The sequence below is a fragment of the Mesoplodon densirostris genome, chromosome 4 (genome assembly GCF_025265405.1).
Source record: "Mesoplodon densirostris isolate mMesDen1 chromosome 4, mMesDen1 primary haplotype, whole genome shotgun sequence".
Lineage (NCBI taxonomy): Eukaryota > Metazoa > Chordata > Mammalia > Artiodactyla > Ziphiidae > Mesoplodon > Mesoplodon densirostris.
This window is the reverse complement of record NC_082664.1, coordinates 123,193,141-123,213,741: the sequence shown is the minus strand read 5'-3', so window position 1 is coordinate 123,213,741 and position 20,601 is coordinate 123,193,141. Positions and strand designations below refer to the sequence as shown.

At 39.3% G+C, this 20,601-nt stretch overlaps 1 protein-coding gene across 1 annotated transcript in view; it reads right to left on the bottom strand.

Annotated features, from left to right (window-relative positions):
• UACA (uveal autoantigen with coiled-coil domains and ankyrin repeats) overlaps nucleotides 1–18,939 on the bottom strand; it is an 80,414-nt gene extending 61,475 nt beyond the window's left edge. The window contains exon 1 of the mRNA XM_060097081.1: nucleotides 18,665–18,939. Coding sequence (XP_059953064.1) covers nucleotides 18,665–18,745 — 81 coding nt within the window. The 5' untranslated portion in view covers nucleotides 18,746–18,939. The remainder of the gene's footprint in view (nucleotides 1–18,664) is intronic.
• Between the last annotated feature and the right edge of the window lie 1,662 nt (nucleotides 18,940–20,601).

Here is a 20,601-nt window from a genome sequence, read left to right as displayed (position 1 = left end):
GCTAGATACTCTTCTCCCAGCCCTCTAATCTCTTTTCATAGTGAAGTTCTTCACAAGTACCAGGTTCCCTCACAGGGTACCTGATAACAGCATTTCCTTCCTCTATGCTACTTAACAATAACTCATTTTTTTAGATCTCAGCTCAGCTTTTGCAGAGACACTTTCTCTGACTTCCCAGACCAAGTCAGACCTTCACTATTATGTATATTATGGTATACCTCTCCTTCACAGAGCTTATTACGCAGTGCTGTAGCTTTATATTTAAATGTGTTAGCACTGTAATACTGTCTCCCCCCCTTGTCTGTCTACAAGTTCCTCAAGATCAGGGAGTAGCACTCCGTATCCTCACAACCTAGCCACTTGACTGCATAGAGCAGGCACTTAAGTATCTGTTGAGTGACTGAATAAACTTAAATTAACAGATAACTGAAATCAAAGAATTCTTTCTAAACCTGACTACTTCACATACAAAGGTAGCCATATAAATATTAAGCAACATTATGAATATTTTCCTTTGTATTACTTCTCAGGCAAGCTGCTCATAAAGTCTGTTCATAAAATCTGATAGACAATAATACACAGAAATATCTTTAACACATATACTCAAAGAAAATGTTGTGCCTTTCAAAGAGAAGAATTTTTAAGAGCACAGAAACCTAAACATATGATAGTCCTTTAACACTATTTGATTTAAATTTTTTTAAAAAATTAATGTCTGTGACTTGCTTTTGTAACAAATATTCAGCTGAAAATCTGTCTGAAACTGAGTGTTTTACACTGTACTACAGAGTTTTACTTTTCAAGGGAATCTGTGGTTGCAAAATAGTAGAGCTAGCAATAACCAGCTAAAAGGTGTGCTTCGTGGCTTCTTTCACAAGTATGCATACTGTACTATTTTAAACCAACACATACCTCCAATTGCCTTAAAGAGTGAGAACTTTTTATAGATTTAACTCCTTCCTTACATAGTAAGCATTCCCAAGTATATAGTAAATTTTGGCCCCAAATGGCTTTTCCTCTATTCATTTATACCAAAGCCAGAAAACAAGGAAAGCTCCAACCAAAAAAAGCAACAAGGTTTGCAACACATCTCCTAGACTCAAATCTTATTTGATAGAATATTTGATAAATTTATTTGATAGATGTATTAGATAGATTTTTGTCTTTATTTGATGATTTTAGCAAATCCTATGACTGCAAAATAGCAATTGTTATTTTTATCCCCACAAACCTTTTCAAAATGCTGGTACATCTAAGATGTGGGGGTGAGGGGAATGAAAAATATAAAGGATGATAAAAACTATACTTTGTTATAAATCCTATAAACCATGGTTTCTCAACCTTGGCACTATTCAAATTTTGCACCAGGTAAGTTTTTGTTGTGGAGGGTGTGTCCTATGCATTGCAGGACGTTTAGCAGCATCCCTGGCATCTACCCACTAGATGCCAGTAGTACGCCCCCAAGTTGTAGCAACAAAAAGGCCTCCAGATATTGCCAAATGTCTCTCAGGGAACAAAAGTCACTTGTAGTTGCGAACCACTGCTACAAAGGAATGACTTAAGGTAAAGACAACTTGGTCTTATTCTTGCCAATATAACCTAATTTTACTTTAAAAGGCCATTCAAATGATTCTAAAATGCAAACTTTACGTACGGACATGTAAGATGTATACCAAATTCTTAACAGTTTACATATTAAAAATTCAAAACTTCATTGACAATACTTAGATTCCTGCTAATTTAACCAAAAATATTACCAGATTTTTGAAGTCAATATGAAAGACATTAATTGTCAGAAGTTCAACTAAACTAACAGTACTGGCTCTAGGATTTGGCGTGGTACATAAATAAACCCCAGACTGGTCTATTATTTCTATTTTTATAACAAATAAAAATAGAAATAAAAGAAATGGTGGTGTTTCTCTCCCAACCTCCAAATATAAAACTCTGTCTCAAAACTACAGTTCATGTCCAATCCTCCTCTCTTCCCATTTCAAGGCAATGGCAATATACCTCCCAATTCCACCTCTGACTCTAGCACCGATTACAAATGTGAAACACGCCAAGAAAATCTGCGTAATAAATTACAGGAGTAGAAAGTCTCAATAAAAGAAGGAAGAAAACAACAAATCAGAACATTCCCTGGGCATATTGAAAACCTAGTAGTCATAGTCATGAAATATTTATTTATTGATCTAAACTGTTTTCACAATACATATGTTCATAAAATGCTATATACAAACCAAACTGCCTCAGATGCATAAACTAAATATTCTCTAACTTACATTCATGTACAAATCTGTGATAGCTCTGGCCATGTGAAGTCATATATACAAGAACCAATTTAAAGACACTTTCTGGATTCTCTGGGTGAAAAAATAATAGTCTCTCCTTCAGAGAAAAGAAAAGAAAATGGGATAACTTGCTAACCCAGTGATGCACCAATGAGCAGGGCTGGGACCAGGGTAAGGGGAGTGAAGTGCTTAGGGCACCAAATTTAAGGAAGGGCTCACTGTAAGGGGCAGGCAATGAGCCAAAACATGAGGCAAGCACCTGCTGTTTTACTCTCACCTCCAGTCCATCAGGAATTGCACTTAACAGCAGAAACAGCACCCTGATTTCTGCATCCCCAAGGTCTGTCCTATACTAAACCTTGGCACTTACACCTTACTCATCATCTCTGTGACCCCTCAAAGAACCACAGGGCCTGCCTAACCTGCTAGTCTGATGGTACCAAACAAGGAACCGGGGAACCCAGCAGAAAGAGTCACCCACACGTATACAATTGGAACACTTAAGTTTTGAAATTATGAAGGCTGGAAAAAAGAGGCATTCCAGGAGCTCCAAGACTCTGCTCTTTATAAAGTTGGCCTTGCGTTTAAAAGTGGTTTATAATTTTTAAGTATGCGTATTCACACTTTCAATGGAAATGTTATCATTTTCAACATCTTTTCCCAATTATTGCTATTTAACTGAATCAATGTCATCACCCAGGAACGCTGAAAAGCAATAGTATACCTTGTGGTTAACAATGTTGGTTTTAATAAAGCAGTCTCATACAAAAAATAACTATAGGATAGGGTTTCATCTCCATGATGCAATGCTGTTCTTTTCCTACTTATGGTCCTCTTCAATGCTACCGAAGAGCAGACACAGGAAGTTTATCTTATAAGTTAGAATCAACAATAACCCTACATGATCACCTCACTGCATAAAACGAGACACTTCATTTGTCTTAGGAGTACACCCAAACACACCACCACACCCAGCAGTGTTTGTCAAGGGTCCTAAGTGGAGTTCCTTCCTCTTGTGACTCACCCTTTCCCACACTATGGAAACAGTTCAACAGCAGGAATGCAATTAGATCTAAGCAATGAGGAAAACTGCTGCCCATCTCCTCAATTGTGCATAGAAAGAGCTCTGATTAGTAGAGCTTAACTTGTACGACCCCTTGCAATAAAGCTCCTTATTAAGGCTAAATCACTTCAAGTGGCTTGAAGACAAGTAATATTTGGAACAAGGCCTTTCACATCTTTATTTTAAAAGCCATAAATAAGCAATTTAAATCTACCTTTCCAATGGCCACGTCTTGACCTCTACAAGGAATCTCTTTTCCCAAACTGTGCAGGCCTGTGCGTTCCTATCAACACAAGACAGCAAAAGCTATTTCCTCAGCAAATCAGTGATGTGGTGAATGTTAAGGAACATAGGGTTTTAAGTTTATTACCAACAGGTTCTTTCTACCAATGATCTTAATTACATATATTTAATAATTAAGCCAAGGGAAAACACTAAGAAGCTTTTCACGTGTAACACTTGCTGGTAAGGGCCTTTCAGGGCTATGAACTTGCATGTTTTCAGTAATAAATTTCCAAATAAAATTAAGTTCATAGCTTTACATAAATAAGTATATTAAAATTATATTAATATAAATATGTTTTAATTATAAAAATTAAAATCATAAGCAAGAAATGGAAAATAAAAATTTCATAATCGATAACGATGATCATCTTTGTATATCCCCCGCTGGTCTTTTCCCATGTGAATTTTTACATGACTATTATCAGGTTGTACCTATATTTTTTATTCTGATTTTTTTCACTTATAAGATTTTCATTTCTTCCATAGAATTTCTTCATATAGCAGTACAGACTATGGCAAAACAGTCCTGCATTTTCTACTGCCGTGTAAAAATTACTACAAACTTAGAGGCTTAAAAACACTTATTTATGAGTTCACAGGTCAGAAGTTCAAGTGGGGTTGACCGGGTTCTTTGCTTAGGGTCTCTCAAGGCCAAAATCAAGGTGCCAGCCAGGCTGGTTTCTCATCTGGGAATAATTCGCTTCCAGGCTCATTCAGGTTATTGGTAGAATTCCGTTCCCTGCAGCTATAGGTCTGAGGTCCCTGTTTCCTTCGTGGCTGTCAGCCCAGAGCCTCTCTCTCAGCTCCTCAAGGCCTCTCGCATTCCTTCTCACATGGCCCCATCCATCCTCAAGCCAGCAACAACATAGCAAGTCCCTCCTGTCCTTCAAATCTCTCTGCCTTCCAATTCTGCTGCAACCCAGAGAAAAGTCTGTTTTTTAATTCTCATATGATTAGAATAGGTCCACCTGGATAATTTCCCTTTTGTCTAACTTGAATTCCAGTGGTTAGTAACCTTAAATTACATCTGCAAAATCTCATTTACCATGTAATATAACATAACCATGGGCACCGGATCTCATCAAATTCGAAGTCCTGGAGATTAAGGTGGGAAATCAGGGAAGGCCATTTTTAGAATTCTGCCTACCATATCTCTGTCACAATAGAAAATGTATTTCTAACTGTGGATTATATAGTCAAAAGCTTAAAGGTTATCTAGCCACTGGGCTAGAAAACTTTAACATCCTTTCGAATCCTAAAATGCTAAAAAATCTAATATTTAAACATGTTAAAGAAATAAAGTGTAAGGTTATTTTAGTAAAGAAAATAAAATTATATGAATTTAAAAATTAGTTAAATTGAAAAAGGAGCTGAATTTTCCCCTAGTTTAAAAAAAAAGACATATTTTTGCTAAATTGTCACCTTTTGGAGCCAATTTTCTAGTTATACCAAAAGGCGAAGCATGAATGTGGAAACAAAGGTTAGCACCAAATCATAATGCCTGGGTGAACCAGAAGCAAAGAACTCTGAAACCAGTGACAATTTCTATAGTACAAAACTCTAGGTTGATTCTTGCTATAAAGAATAGAGGAGGGGACTTCCTGGTGGCACACTAGTTAAGAATCTGCGTGCCAAGGCAGGGGACACGGGTTTGAGCCTTGGTCTGGGAAGACCCCACATGTCGCGGAGCAATTAAGCCTGTGCGCCAGAACTACTGAGCCCACGTGCCACAACTACTGAAGCCCACATGCCTAGAGCCTGTGCTCCTCAACAAGAGAAGCCATCGCAATGAGAAGCCTGGGCACCACCACAAAGAGTAGCCCCCGCTCACTGCAACTAGTGAAAGCCCGCGGGCAGCAACGAAGACCCAACGCAGCCAAAAATAAAAATTAATTAATTAATTAAAAAGAAAAAAAAGAGCAGAGGAAGTAAATGGGCCAAATGAAAACCTAGCTCATAGACTGGCTATTCTACCCAAGGTTCATTATGAAAAACTAAGACTAAGGATACAACCCTGGGATCAGGCTGGCAAGGCATTTCAGAGTGATTCGGCCAGCTGAGTTTGGTATGAGATAGTCCCCATGCCCACCACATAAATCTAGCTTAAGAAAAGGGGGGAGGGAAGGGGAGGGAAAGGAAGGAAGGAAGGAAGGAAGGAAGGAAGGAAGGAAGGAAGGAAGGAAGGAACCAAACCAAACTGAACCAAATCTGGCATATAGAAGGTGTTAAATCAATTTCTGTTGAATGAAAGTAGAATGTAATAGACCATAAATGTTTGTTAGCCTTCAGGAACTGGCCCCTCTGGACAGAAAAGAGAACTCTTTCTAAATCTCAGCTACTAATGGGCTAAACACTACTAATAGCCTGCCAATAGGCTGACACTGGGTCCAAGGTGGGGCAATCTTCAAGGGGACTGGATAGCAGTTCCTGGGAGCGAAAGAAGAAAATGAGGGCAGACAATAAAAGTGTTAAGACCAAAAATAAAGTCTGAGAAATATGAGTGGAAGTGAAATTTTTAGTCTCAGAGTAACTGTAATTTATACAATGGCAAATATACAAGTAGATAGAATGTCCCTCAGCAGAATTCCAAAGACTTGTTCCCAGCAAAATAAGTGAGATTCTGCTTATTTGTATTAACCAGTGGAAAGAGTATATTGATAGCTATGAATGATACCACAGAATGAGAAGCTCATACAGTTGTAAATATAAAACACTAACTATAGCTCCAACTCTATCAAATGCACACATAACATCTTCCTCAGGTGGCAAAACACTCTAAATCGAGGGTTCTTATTCACCTGTGCTTATCATGATTATTAGCATAGCAAGTTAAGCTTTCAAAAGTATTTTTCAAACAACATCATCAGAACTTTGAGCTATTCATCCAAATTGACTATGAATCAGTGTACTTTAAAACGAGGCTAAGTTGCTACCATAGGAAGATGGAGACAGTGTTCTCCCCGTGCCCCTTGTGAGTTATTACCTCCAGTCTGGGACTGTACCTTCCCCACGCTGCATCAGGTGCAGGGGACTTAGTGGGACTTGCTCAAGGCTAGCAGGTAAGGGCTCTGACCACTTGTCTGTTGACTGTGTGGCTGGCAAGTCACAACTTCTCTGGGTCTCAGGTGACCTATGTTACTCTAATGTATGCCTCTTCTCCATCCCTTCCAGCATTGTTATGAGTCAGGCCCTCACTAATCCTTGCCTATACTACGGTAGCACACTCATAAACAATCTGCCCACCTCAAATCCATCCTGAACAGAGCTACCACAGTAATCCATCTAATAAAACACTTTTGATCATATGATTCGCCACTTCGGCATACACAGGACAAAGTCGAACACTTACAGTGTGACATATTTTAAGCCATTCCAAGATTTAACCCCAACCTCCCCTCCTGCCTACCTCCCCTTCAATCCCCTTGCCTATTATTTTGGTGGCAAAAAGGTAAGCTGACGATCCAATTGCCCCTTTCCCCAACTCTGACATTTCTCCTCTCCATGCCTCTGCTCTTGCTGTTCCCTCTGAAAGGAATTTCTTCCTTTCCTGGATCACTCCTACCCACTTCTTTTAAGTTTCAGATTAAGAGCCTCATCCTGCAGACTGGTGGTTGCCAGGGGGCAGGGGAGTTGGGAAGCAACTGCTTAATGCATACAGGGTTTTCTTCTGGAGTAATAAAAAAGTTTTGGAACCAGACAGAGATGGTGCTTACACAATACTGTTAATATACTATATGCCACTGAATTGTTCACTTTAAAATGATTACTTTTATGTTATATGAATCTCACCTCAATTTAAAAAAAAAAAAAAAAGCTGCAGCAGCAGTTCCCCCTGCAAAAAAACCTTCACCAACTCCTCAGCCCCAGATTGGATCAGCACATTGTACATTCCTCTATCACAGCAGTTATTACTTTATATTATCCATTTATAGAGCTCCCATATAGTATTTTGAGCCTCTTTATCTTCCTCATCTTCTCATCCCCCAGTGCTTAGCCTAGGCCCTCAAGAAATATTTATTTTAATAAATAAAAAAATAGAGATACCATTTACCTCCCTTGGGGTAAAAGGCTAGGGCAGATGATCTTTTGAAGATCTAGGTTATATAAAAGCCTATGAGAGGGCTTCCCTGGTGGCGAAGTGGTTAAGAATCCGCCTGCTCATGAAGGGGACACAGGTTTGAGCCCTGCTCTGGGAAGATCCCACATGCTGCGGAGCAACTAAGCCCATGCACCACAACTACTGAGCCTGCGCTCTAGAGCCCGCGAAGCCCGCGCACCACAACAAAGAGTAGCCCCTGCTCGCCACAATTAGAGAAAAGCCCACTTGCAGCAACGAAGACCCAACACAGCCAAAAACAAAATAAATAAAATAAATTTTTTTAAAAAGCCTATGAGAGCATGTATTGATTGGAAAGAAAAAGATCAGGAAAGACTGCTATTCATCTGGTTATAAAGGATAAAAATGGAATGACCTCTGGTGAGATTTTTTCAGTGAGTAATAGTAAGAACTAACATTTATTGAGCTAACTGCAATTATTAACCCCATTTTCCAAATAAGGAAACATATATTTAAGTAACTTGCCCAAGGTCATAAAGCTGGTTACTGGGAGCAGCAAGATTCAAGTCCAAGTCGTCCAGACTGCAGACCTTGACCCTTTAACAGTAACACACCAACCTGCCCCTTCACACTGCTTCAGGCATAGTTTCAAGAGCTATGAACGGACAGTCTTTGGCCCACAGTGTGCCTTTTCTAAGGCTGAGAAAACACTCCATTTTCCATTTATCTACTTATCCATTGCCATGAATGTTGTTTATATTTCATAGTGTTTTTAAAATACAAAATGTTAATTTTTTAAAAGAATCCAACAGTCAAAAAAAATATAGGTAAATCATAAAGTAGATCTCCCATTAAAAAGACCTCTCAGGGCTTCCCTAGTGGCGCAGTGGTTGAGAGTCCGCCTGCCGATGCAGGGGACACGGGTTCGTGTCCCGGTCCGGGAGGATCCCACACGACGCGGAGCGGCTGGGCCCGTGAGCCATGGCCACTGAGCCTGCGCGTCCGGAACCTGTGCTCCGCAACGGGAGAGGCCACAACAGTGAGAGGCCCGCGTACCGCAAAAAAAAAAAAAAAAAAAAAAAAAAGACCTCTCACGTGTCAATCAGCAAGTGTTTATGGGCTATTCCTCATGTACACAGCAGAAAAGATCAGAGTATGCCAGCCTAACTAGAACCACACACACAAAGACTTCCCCACTGGAGACTCATTTTCATGGTACCCCAACCTCTGCACAGGGTAAGTATCTTGTGGATAAGAAAACCATGGGATAACAAAAAACAGCTAGAAGAAAAATTACACGTTCACTTTTTTAGTTGAGAAAGCATGATTGTTTTATGTCCTTCCCCCCCACCTTTAATAATGCCACAATCTGGTAAGAAAAAAATTAACCAAAAGTCAATGAGATTTAAAAATATATATTTGTGCATCTGAAAGGGAAAACTTTACTACGGAAAACTTTACTACAGAGGTAATGTCAAGCCTTGACAACATATCAATAAGGTCAATATTAAAAATATATCATTTCCCCCACCCCTTTTAGACACACATGTATACACGCACACACACACGCGCACGCACACACACACCCCTCTCCAGAGAGTAAGCCAACAATTTTTAGTTCTACTGGATTCTCAGGACTTACTTTACCCATACATTCTCCATCTAATGCTAAAACCAAGGATGATAGGATAATATACTGGGTGAACATACAAATATACACAACAACAAAAGGCGAAAGGGATACAATATGACAGTATTAATATCAAACAATGTAGAATTCAAGACAAAAGTTATAATGGGACAAATTACAGATTTTTAAAATCACTAGTTATACTTTAAAAGAATATAAAGTAGCCAGGAAACTTAATGTATCAATTATCACAAAATTAAGTACATAAAGGAAAAACTGAAATATACAGGTGAGAGGACAGAAACACAACTATAGTGAAAGACATACTACTCTCATAGCTACAATAGGCCAAAAAATAGCAAAAATAAAGATATAAAGCTCTTAAAGATCAATATGAACAAGGCATCAACAGAAAAAATGGTCAAATAACACGAATAGACAATTCTTAAAACAAGAAGTGAAAGTGCCAATAAGCATAAAAATATCACACTCCCTAGAAATTAAAAACACAGATTAAAGCAATAAATTTTTGGTTCATAAATATGTTTTAAATAATAGCATCCATTACTGGAAGAGTATGTGGAATGCAACAATTTTATACACTGCTGGATGGAACACAAATTGGTTTTGAGACTTACCAGAAAAGGCCTTCCTTTTGCCCAAACACCTCACCGCACAATTTTTTTGGTCTTTGGCTTAAGGTACAAATCCCATAGCTTTAAATTTTAAATCATATCAGTTCACAATGGTTAAGGACACGGGTTCCAGAGTCAAGCCACCTGGCTCTCCACTTATTAGCGATAGCACCTTGGGCAAGTCAATTATTTAACTGCCATCTATAAAATGATGGCAATAGTACCCACTTCTTAGGGTTGCTGTGAGGATTATGTGAGTTCATGTAGAGCACTTAGAACAATGCCTGGGACATACATGCTCAAAAAATATTGGCTATTGGCACTTGGACTTCTTATAAGTTATTTCTATTTAAGTAAATTCACTAGCATTTACTGAGTTCTCCTAATGGGACATTTGTATCTGCTCAAGTCATTTCAAGTTACTTGTAATTTTAAGTACAAAGTTTCTTAGAATCAAATATGATTCAAAAAGACATACGTATCATTACTGCAGCATTAAGGTAATTAAATGCTGACTAAATAACAAAGAGGCACTATGAAATCTTTAAAAATAGCCTAACCTGTGGTTTATAATCTGGCAAATAGAATTACAATTGACTTGTTTTGTTCTTTATCTTCAACTATATTTTGTTTTCTACAATGAGCATGTATGACTTTTATGGGGGAAAAATATTTTTAAAAACAACAGATAGCCATTTATCCTCATTGGTTCAGTCAGGCATCTACTCTCTCTCAAGGGCACTTGCCAGTCTGATTCAATTATATAAACACAGTTCATCAAATCCCATCCTTGGTCAGAGCTTTAGTCACTCAACTGTATCGGTTCGTGTTTTACACTTCATTTTGGAGACTATATTATGTGGAAATAAATTAGTCCACATCGATAATATTCAGGATTCCTGAGAATAAAAAAAGTCCAACAGACAAAACTGTTTTTATAACTATAAACAAGTGAGTTTATTCTTGTGTTTTTGTGCTATATTTTTAAACCTGGAAGAGCTATTACTCTTTCTAACTATATAAAAGCTATATAAAGCTTTTAATTGTTTTATGATTTAGGAAAAGGCAATATGCATGTAATAGCCTATCATTCTGCTTATAATTTCAGGAAGTACATTTCAACTATCTATTTTTAGGCAAATTGCCTACAGAAATCAATTTGACTTCTCTTGCATAGATAATCTCATGCAGGTGGAAATTTTCAACAATCTGTTATATCCCTTATGTGAGGTTAGACAAATGCTTGCATAATCTGTAACAGGACAGTAAAGGTTTCCATATGATAGAGATGAAACAGAGAATACGTGAGTTATGTTTAAATCTAATATTCTGGGATCTAGATTTCTTCACCAAGGCTACAACCATAAGTTAAACAGAGTTAATGAGAACAAAATTTTGCTGGCTAATTTAGCTAATTCTAGGGGGGGAGGGAAAATGAACTTGTTAAGTTATTAACAGGATAATTTCTGAAGATGAAACTTTACTAACGCCAGTCAGAGATCTCTCTAAATGACAGTTTAAATTTGTCAAGGAATTCAAAGTTTTAATTCAAGGTAAAAAACAAAAAGGAAAGAAAAATCTTCCTTTGACTATCCCCCCAAGCTGTCACCCTATAATTCCTTACTTTCACTGAAATTCTTGTCAATAACTCATCTGCACCATTCCTTACAAGAACACCAAAGTTTGTTTTCAAACCCGATGCTCCCACAATAGGCAATATCATTTCACAGCTCCACATCACTGTGCTCACTTCTCTTTTGCCTGCAATACCCTTCGAACTGTCTGTCTGGCCCAGGTTCAAGCTTCTCCTTTCTACCTTTATCCCTGACCCTACCCTACACATCTGTGCTCTCACAGCAATTTATACACACCTATTGATATATTATGGCTCTTAACATACTGTAGTATTGTTATTTTATGTCTAGCTCTCTAAAATTCATGAAGGCCATGACTTGATCTTTCTTATTATAGAAACTTTAGAACATATACAAAATAATATCACAAAAGTAAATACAGTAGTATCATTACCCAACCAGCTACAATAATTATTAACTCACAACTAATCCTATTTCAACTATACCCCCCACTTACTTCTCCCACCTACCCACAGATTATTTTGAAGCAAATTCCAGACTTCACATCATTTCACCTGTAAATAGTATACTTTTAAATGTTTCCCTGAAAGACAGACCTCTTTATAAACATAACCCCATTACTACCATTGTCACACTTACATCTTTTAAAATAATAATCCCATAATATCAACACAAATCCAGCTGGCATTTACATTTCCTCAATTGTCTTATAAACTTTTATTTTTACAATTATTTAATCAGGGTCAAATGAAGTCTACCATTGTGATTAGTTAATATGTCTCCTAAATCTCTCTTAATATCTAGATTTTTCCTCCATTTTTTTCTTCTTCTTAAAATATATTTTTGAAAAAACTAGGCCATTTGTTCTAGAGTTTCCCATGATTAGAATTTTGCTCATTGCATCCCCATGTTTCTCTGTCCTCTGTATTTTCTGTAAAATGGTGGTTAGCTCTACAGGCCTATCATATTCAGGTTTGGCTTTTTTGGCAAGACTATTACTTAGTAGAAATGAATATTTCCATCAGGAGATAAATTATGTCCAACTGTCTTTTTTTTGAGACATTAGTAGCTACTCATAAATGACTGTCTGGATTCTATAGCCATTAATTCATGGGGAGCTGTAAAATTGTGATATACTAATTCTATTGTCCCTTCTTCATCTATTAGCTGGGGTAAAATACCTGTTATAAAAAAGAAACTTCCCCTTATTGAGTATTTGGTTACCCTGAGAAAAAGCCCACATTTCATTCTTTCTCTTTATTTTCTGGATCTTAAAAGCACACATCAGTTCTTTATTATGAACTCAAAGATTTATTAAAGAATTCAGTCCACTGCCATATTATCCTTATTGATGATCAAACAGTCCCCATCACTGGTCACCTCTTCAAGTTGGCTCCCTCTTGAGTCCTGATCTTTGATAACTTCTTTGCCTTCTAGTGTGACAAAGGATGCCATGCTCATCTTGCACATTTTCTGCTCCCAACTTGGAATTATCCATTTCTTCAAAGATGACCTAATTATTAATTCAGTCTTGAGCATAGTTCATGTGTGCCATAAATGTTTCCCAAACTAAACAAGGCTACTGCCTTATTATGAAACTAATGATTTTAAATTTGAAAAATGTGTATGATGCACAATAAATAAATGCATAATCATTACTCCACTCTTATTAAAAGAAGTAATTAAAATGCTTAACTACTCATCATTTAAGTTTTTGGACTCAATATGTACTAAAAGACATACCAAAGCAACTCAACCCTTCTGCTTTGGTATTATAATAAAGTTCAGCAATTAAAGTCAGCGTGATGACCTGGGCAAAACTGCTGCTGGGCTGAAATCCAGAAGTATAAAAAGAGGGCTTCTTTATTGTGATCTTCCTTCAAGAACCACAAGAAATACAACGCAGGGGTAACCCTAGGAAACTGAATAAAGCTTTAATTAAGGTAAACATTTTTAATTAAAGGTTGGCATCTTTAACGAAAATGAGTAAACACTGCTTAATTAAGTATCATGAGTTTAAACTAAACATAACTATTTGTGATCTTAATTTTCACATTACCACAAAATCATCAATATAAGAATAACATTAACATCCTTTCAAACACGCCCATATCCCTGAGTAGAAAACACAAATGCTTCATTCTCGAAATCACAACTAAAACAAATTCATATTTAATCCTTTAATGCTTTCTAAATAATCTCAAACTTCTACTCTTGGTGGGAACCAAAAGAAGTTTTTTAAAGATTCTTCAGTTGCTATATTTGTAACTCTAAATTCTTTTAGAAATGCCGAAATGTTTTCAGGGTACTGAGACATTACAAAGATGAATTAGAACATATTTGGTTGCTGATTTATAAAATTCATTGCCCCATCTTAACAGAAGCCTAAAGAAAGGGCAGCAAAAATAATCACTGCAGAACCTCCCAGGTCAGAGATTACCAGTATAGGTACAATTTAAAGTGGAACCCCCCTTCCAAAATGTCTCCTTGCAATACTGCTTTGCAGTTTAATTACTACTCAAATTTCCTAATCTGAACTAGGTGAAAATGAAACAAGTCTATTCTCACTGTACATATAACTGTACACATAACTGACTGTATATATAATTGACTATATCTGAAATAGCACTTTCAGTCATTTTTTTTTAAATTACCACTCTTACTTTTTTTTTTTTTTTTTTTTTTTGGCTGTGTTTGGGTCTCCGTTGCTGTGCACGGGCTTCCTCTAGTTGTGGCGAGTGGGGGCTACTCTTCATTGCGGTGTGCGGGCTTCTCATTGCAGTAGCTTCTCTTGTTGCAGAGCACGGGTTCTAGGCACACAGACTTCAGTATGTGCAGTATGCGGGCTCAGTAGCTGCAGCTCACAGGCTCTAGAGCACAGGCTCAGTAGTTGTGGCGCTCAGGCTTAGTTGCTCTGCGGCATGTGGGATTTTCACGGACCAGGGATCGAACCCGTGACCCCTGCATTGGCAGGAGGATTCTCAACCACTGCGCCACCAAGGAAGTCCCTACAGTCATTTAATTATCCCTCTCAGAAACCCGAAGCTCCAATTTAGTAATTAAAAATAAATCTAACAACAAAAATTGTCTTATTTTATGATCAAAAGCTGCAGCTATCTCCAGATTTAGCTAGTAAAGGACTCTCAAATGTATTCTATGCACAACTTATAATTGTGAACTATATTTATTTATATGTGTATAAACACACTCCCATTTAGTGAACTCTAAACTCACTGACGTATTTATAACCGTGGTACTACTCAGAATATTTGAAATGCCTTATATAACATATAATTATAATTTAGCATGTTAAGCTAATATGCTATATTTCACATATGATAATATCATAAAATATTTACATACCTCAGTCTATTTCTAATGTGTCTCCAGATAAGCTTAAATAAATACATGAAGAAAACTATTTATGAAATACACATTTTAAAATTTTTTCTCAAAGTTGTACAAATCGGGGCTTCCCTGGTGGCGCAGTGGTTGAGAGTCCGCCTGCCGATGCAGGGGACACGAGTTCGTGCCCCGGTCCGGGAGGATCCCACATGCCGCGGAGCGGCTGGGCCCGTGAGCCATGGCCGCTGAGCCTGCGCGTCCGGAGCCTGTGCTCCGCAACGGGAGAGGCCACAACAGTGAGAGGCCCGCGTACAGCAAAAAAAAAAAAAAAAAAAAGTTGTACAAATCGTAATCATTTCCCTGATGATTAAATGAATGCTTTAAGATTCAAAATAGGTAGCCATGAGAGGAAAGTGGAAGAGAAAGAAGAAAGCAAGATGTATACTTCTTACCTTACACCAGAATAAATTCTATATGGATTAGAGAGTTAAATGTAAAAATGAAACAACGAACAAAAAACTAGATGAAACCAGGGAGATTTTTCTTTTTTTTTTTTTTGCTTAATATTGCAGAGTGGAAAGGCCAAGATATAACATAAACTTAAAAAGTCACAAAATAAAAGGTTGATAAATTTAATTGTACAAAAATAACTACACTCTGCATAGCAAAAGCCACCATAAACAAAGTCATACGACAAACAACCAATTAAGAAAAAACATTCATATTAAAAAGGCTAGGGCTTCCCTCGTGGCACAGTAGTTAAGAATCTGCCTGCCAATGCAGGGGACACGGGTTCGAGCCCTGGTCCAGAAAGATCCCATATGCCGCGGAGCAACTAAGCCTGTGCACAACTACTGAGCTTGCGCTATGGAGCCCATACGCCACACAACTACTGAGCTCGCATGCCTAGAGCCTGTACTCTGCAACATGAGAAGCCCACGCACTGCAACAAAGAGTAGCTCCCGCTCACCACAACTAGAGAAAGCTCGTGTGCAGCAACAAAGACCCAATGCAGCCAAAAATAAATTAATTAATTAAAAAAATAAAATAAAAGGTTAATTTCCGATATAAAGTACATACAAATGAATAGGAAAGAAATCAACAACCAAATAGAAAAATGGAAAGGGTAAACTGTTCACAGAAAAGAACATGGAAGGAGCTTTTAAAAATATGAAAAGATACTCAACTTCACCCATAATAAAAGAAATACAAATTCAAACTATCCTGAGATACTGTATTTACCTATCAGGCTGGCAAAACTTAAAAATCTGAGCAAAGTGATAATTGCTCACACATTGGGTACATGATGCACAGAGGAAATTTAACAACATTCTTTAAAATTACATATGCACATATCCTTTAACCCACCAATCCCACTTTTAGGAACTGATCCTACAAGTATATATACACACACACACACACACTTGAAATATATACAGGTTTATTCATCATAGCATTTTTTATTATAGGAAAAGGTTCAAATGGGGATGCTCTGAAAGGGCCTAAATACTGGAGTTTAAAAAAATATATGGAACAGCGGGTACAATGTGTTACCATTTCTATAAAGGGTGAATACTTGTATTAATATTTGCTTGTATATGCTAAACTCTCTCTGGAGGGATATGCAAGCAATTGATAACACCATTGGCCTCTGAGGAATGGTGGGGGGCAGGCAGAAAATCTGAAGGACACAGGTGGGAGAGGGGCTTTTTGCTGTAAATTATTTTGTTCCTTTTAAATATTAAGCCATGTGCTATGTTACCTATTCAAAAGCAAATAAATAAAATTTAAATATTTTTGAAGGCACAAAGATTTAAAAAACGATGCTCAGTCATAACAATACATACACATGTGACCAAACAGGACATTAGAGATTATGGTTTATAGACTGAAAAGCAGAAGGAATCTATTTCCCTTGTACATGTATTGTACTCTATCAATGCTTGGTTTGGTTTTATTAGTCATCACACTCATTTATTTTCATTTGAATATTTTACAAGATTTATTTGAATATTTAACTAATACTGAGAGATGTTCATTTTTTTAAGCAGGTAGATTCTATTTTTTTTATATACCATATATTTCTCTTTATTTTTATGCTGTTATTTTAAGAAAAATAACAGAATGCTCAGTGTAACAAATGCTGAAGATTTAAGCTCAGAGAGATGCGCTTCACGTGCCAAATGTATAAAGTGCAAACTGGCATGCTGATAATACCAATAACAACTAAATACTCTGCATTTCTAGAAGAGAAAACAGGCTAAAATTAAGGTGTACAAACCTAGAAATGGGATGTGGATCGTTGTGCAAACCAAATGGGTATAATACTGTGAATAATCCTAGCAAAGTGTATCTTTAAAGCTGAAAACAACCTGCACTACAAAGAAGTTGAATCTTTAACTCAACTACCTATAGTGACCTCTGATATCACTAAATGACGTTTCTGCCAATTATTTTATTTTAAAAAATAACGTGAAAGTAATCATTCCTTCTATGGGCTAATTAAACAATTTCATGCTTTATTAAACAATATCAAATCATCAAATATCATGCCATCTGAAGCTATTCCTTTTTGTTTGTTTTTTTCAGTTGGGAATTAGAGTCAAGTTTCGCCACAATTTCCTTTAAGTCCAAGTAAAATCATCCTAGAAATAGTCAGGTGGGGAGAAAGGCACAGTTCTGAATTCACTCAAAGGCCAAAGCAGGTTAATTAGTATTCTCATAAAAAGTATATAATCATTGGGTAAAACCTATGTAAACTTATTAAGGTCCGTTTTAATTACTCCAAATGGGCAACCAGGCATTTTGAGCATTACATCTCGTTTACGTGTCTGACTCTTCCAAGACTTTTAAAATAACGTTTATTCTAATAATACAGAATGTTGGTGATATGGCCAACTCTTCTAACTTGCCAAATTATCTAAATCCCAACATCTGCAGTCAGGCTGTTTCTCAAGATTTCTGTTCTCCTGCCAACTTAAAGAGAGGCCTTGAGAACTTCTTAGCGTGCACACTGAGGCCGGGCTGCAGATCTGCGCCGAATGGAGGTCTACACGGGTCTGTCCCACAGGTGAGACTTACACGGTCCCACAGGACAACCACCTTCACTTCCAGGGTCACCACCCATTGGGGGCGTTGTCTTTACAACTACGCCCGATTCCATCTGCCTCACTCAGAAATCAAACTTTCCCAGGGACCTCGCGACAGCGTCCAGAACACGACTTCCACCCAGCCCGGCAGCGCTCACCCACGGAAGGTCCGGAGTCCGGGCGGGGCGGCGCCAGGTCCACTGCCCTGCCCACCTGGACGGCGGGGCGCCAAGCCCCCGCCCGGCCCGCAGCTCCGGGGACAGAGGGGCGCCCGCCTGGGCCCCGCGGAATCACGCCGAGTCAGAGCGCGCGTGGGATGCGGGGGCCAGCCCGGGATAAGGGAGGGGCTGGGGTCGCCGGGGAAGGGCCGGGGTGGGGGACAACCCCGAAAACCGAATTGAGGAGGAGGGTGCGATCCAATCCCGAAGACCAGGAGCTGGGAGACCCCGGGATGAGGGGCGGGAAAGGGATCCGTCGAGGCCCGGGGGCGGCGGTGGGCAGGGTCCCCCGGGTCTCCGGGCCGACGCGGAGCCCTGGACAGAAGAGGGAGGAGGAGGCGCCGGGGCCGACCCAGCGGGACTCTCTGAGGCAAAGCCGAGCAGAGGAGGACTCCGCGGCTCGCGGGAGGGCAGCTCCGGGAGTCTGGGGCGCCCACGGGCCGCGGGACTCACCGCGCTGGCGGCAGCGGTGGCGCCGGACGACGCGGGGCCGGACGCGTCCTGCCTCCTCAGGCGGGACTTGAGGCTCTTCATGGCCAAGTCGGGGCAGTCCCTCTCCCGCTGAGCGCGGCGCGTCTGATCCTCGCGGGAACCTTAGAGTCTGAGGGCTGCAAGCGCGCAGAGGAGACGGCAGCGCTGGCGGTCCGGGCCCCACCTGCCTGCCACCTGGGGGCCCCCGGCAGCTGTCGGCCCCTGGCGGCGGTCGGCCCAGAGCCTGCGGCGCGGCTCCCCTCCCACAGCCAATCCGCCTGCGACCCTGGCGGGATGGGGCCGGCCCCGACCAGTAGGAATCCGGGAAGGGGGAGGGACTTCCCTTTCAAACTTAATAACACCCTTCCTCTCCCTGCTGGAGAAAAAGTTTGGAACTTCTGATGGAGGAGTGGCAGGGGTGGGCGGCCAGCGGTCTGGAGAGACGCAAGAGGCAGCCTCCAGACCATCGGCGCCCGCCTACCTGGGTGATGGAGCCTCAGGTCTAGAGAGAGCATGGGGTCCAGACTACACCAGCTCTCATCTTCCCAGACTCCCTTCCTCTTCCCAGCCACGTGCTCTTTCCCAAGTAGAGTTCCCTTCCTTCCCTCTGATCCCAGAAAGCACTCCTGGTCACCTGCACGCACACCGGCTTTCAAGAGCAACTTCCCTTACATCTGCTGATGTTTTACTACACAGTTCCCAGTATCTGGAAACAACCACGCACATCAGAAACTACAGAAAAAAAAAAAACAGCTTCTAAAGAATAAGGTGCTGGTTGTACAGAAATACAAATAGTTAAGAACAGACTTTGAAAGATGTTATAGAAAAATCAAAGCACATGTCAGGTGCTCAATAATTATTTGTGGAGTCCATAAACCACTACTTTGGAGCGAAAGAGATGGAAAATGGAGGGGGAGAGCTTTAATTAAACAATGGCCAAAGTGATATAAAAAGCTGTAAAAGAAAAAAATACTGTTCTTTCTTCAAAAAAAAATTTTGTTTCCTGTAGAAACACATTACTGGTAAAAGCATACAGTGAAATTAATTCATCCTACCCAGTAATCTGGATTATTGAGAATTATTTAAGGGAAGGATGGGTAAACAGGCAAGTGAGCAACACCCAATAATTTGTTGTTACAGTGACATCTTCAAAAGTCTTCCTTGGAGTCAGTTTTTCCCAGCAAAATGTTTATTCTAGCATTCACCAATTTGAAAAGACAAACAATCCACATTTCCGACTAGCAAAGTACTCTTTTTGTCTGAAAGGTCAGTTGCTTCTTTGGAGTTTCCTTAGAATAACTCAAGGTTTTATTCAAATAGTGTAAGAAAGTTTTCAGAACTCTTTTGGAGAGACAGTATTTAAAGACCGTGTTAACCCTTAACAAAATAGTAAGTAACAATGCAGTACTTGAGAAAATTAATAAATTTTCTCTTGATTAGTTCTATGGAAGGAAATTTTCTTTGACTCCTCCTCCTTCCTCAAGATCCACAGCCGTTCAGTTTTGTTGGCTCTTCATAGTATCTGTGGATGGCTAGTTCCTCTGTCCTCAGCTGCCACTGCAGATCCAAAATTATCTCATACCTGGGTATTATAGAAGCTTTCCAACCGGTCACCCGATATCTAGTCTCACCTCTCCTGTTACCAATAAACTACCAACCATCATCAAAAAATCTTACAAAATATTCCTCTCTTGCTAAAAAATCTTCATCAGCTAATGAATAAAATTTACCTCCTTTACTTGGCATTTAAGGCTCAACAACATGAACCCAACCCTGTTCTCCAGCTGACACTCCAAGCAAATAACTCTTCAGCCCATTCCTCAAACATGGGTCTTGCCTTTTAATTTCCATACCTTTATGCATGTTGATCCCTCCTCCAGTAACTTTCTCTCTGTCTACATTCATCTAACAAAATCCTA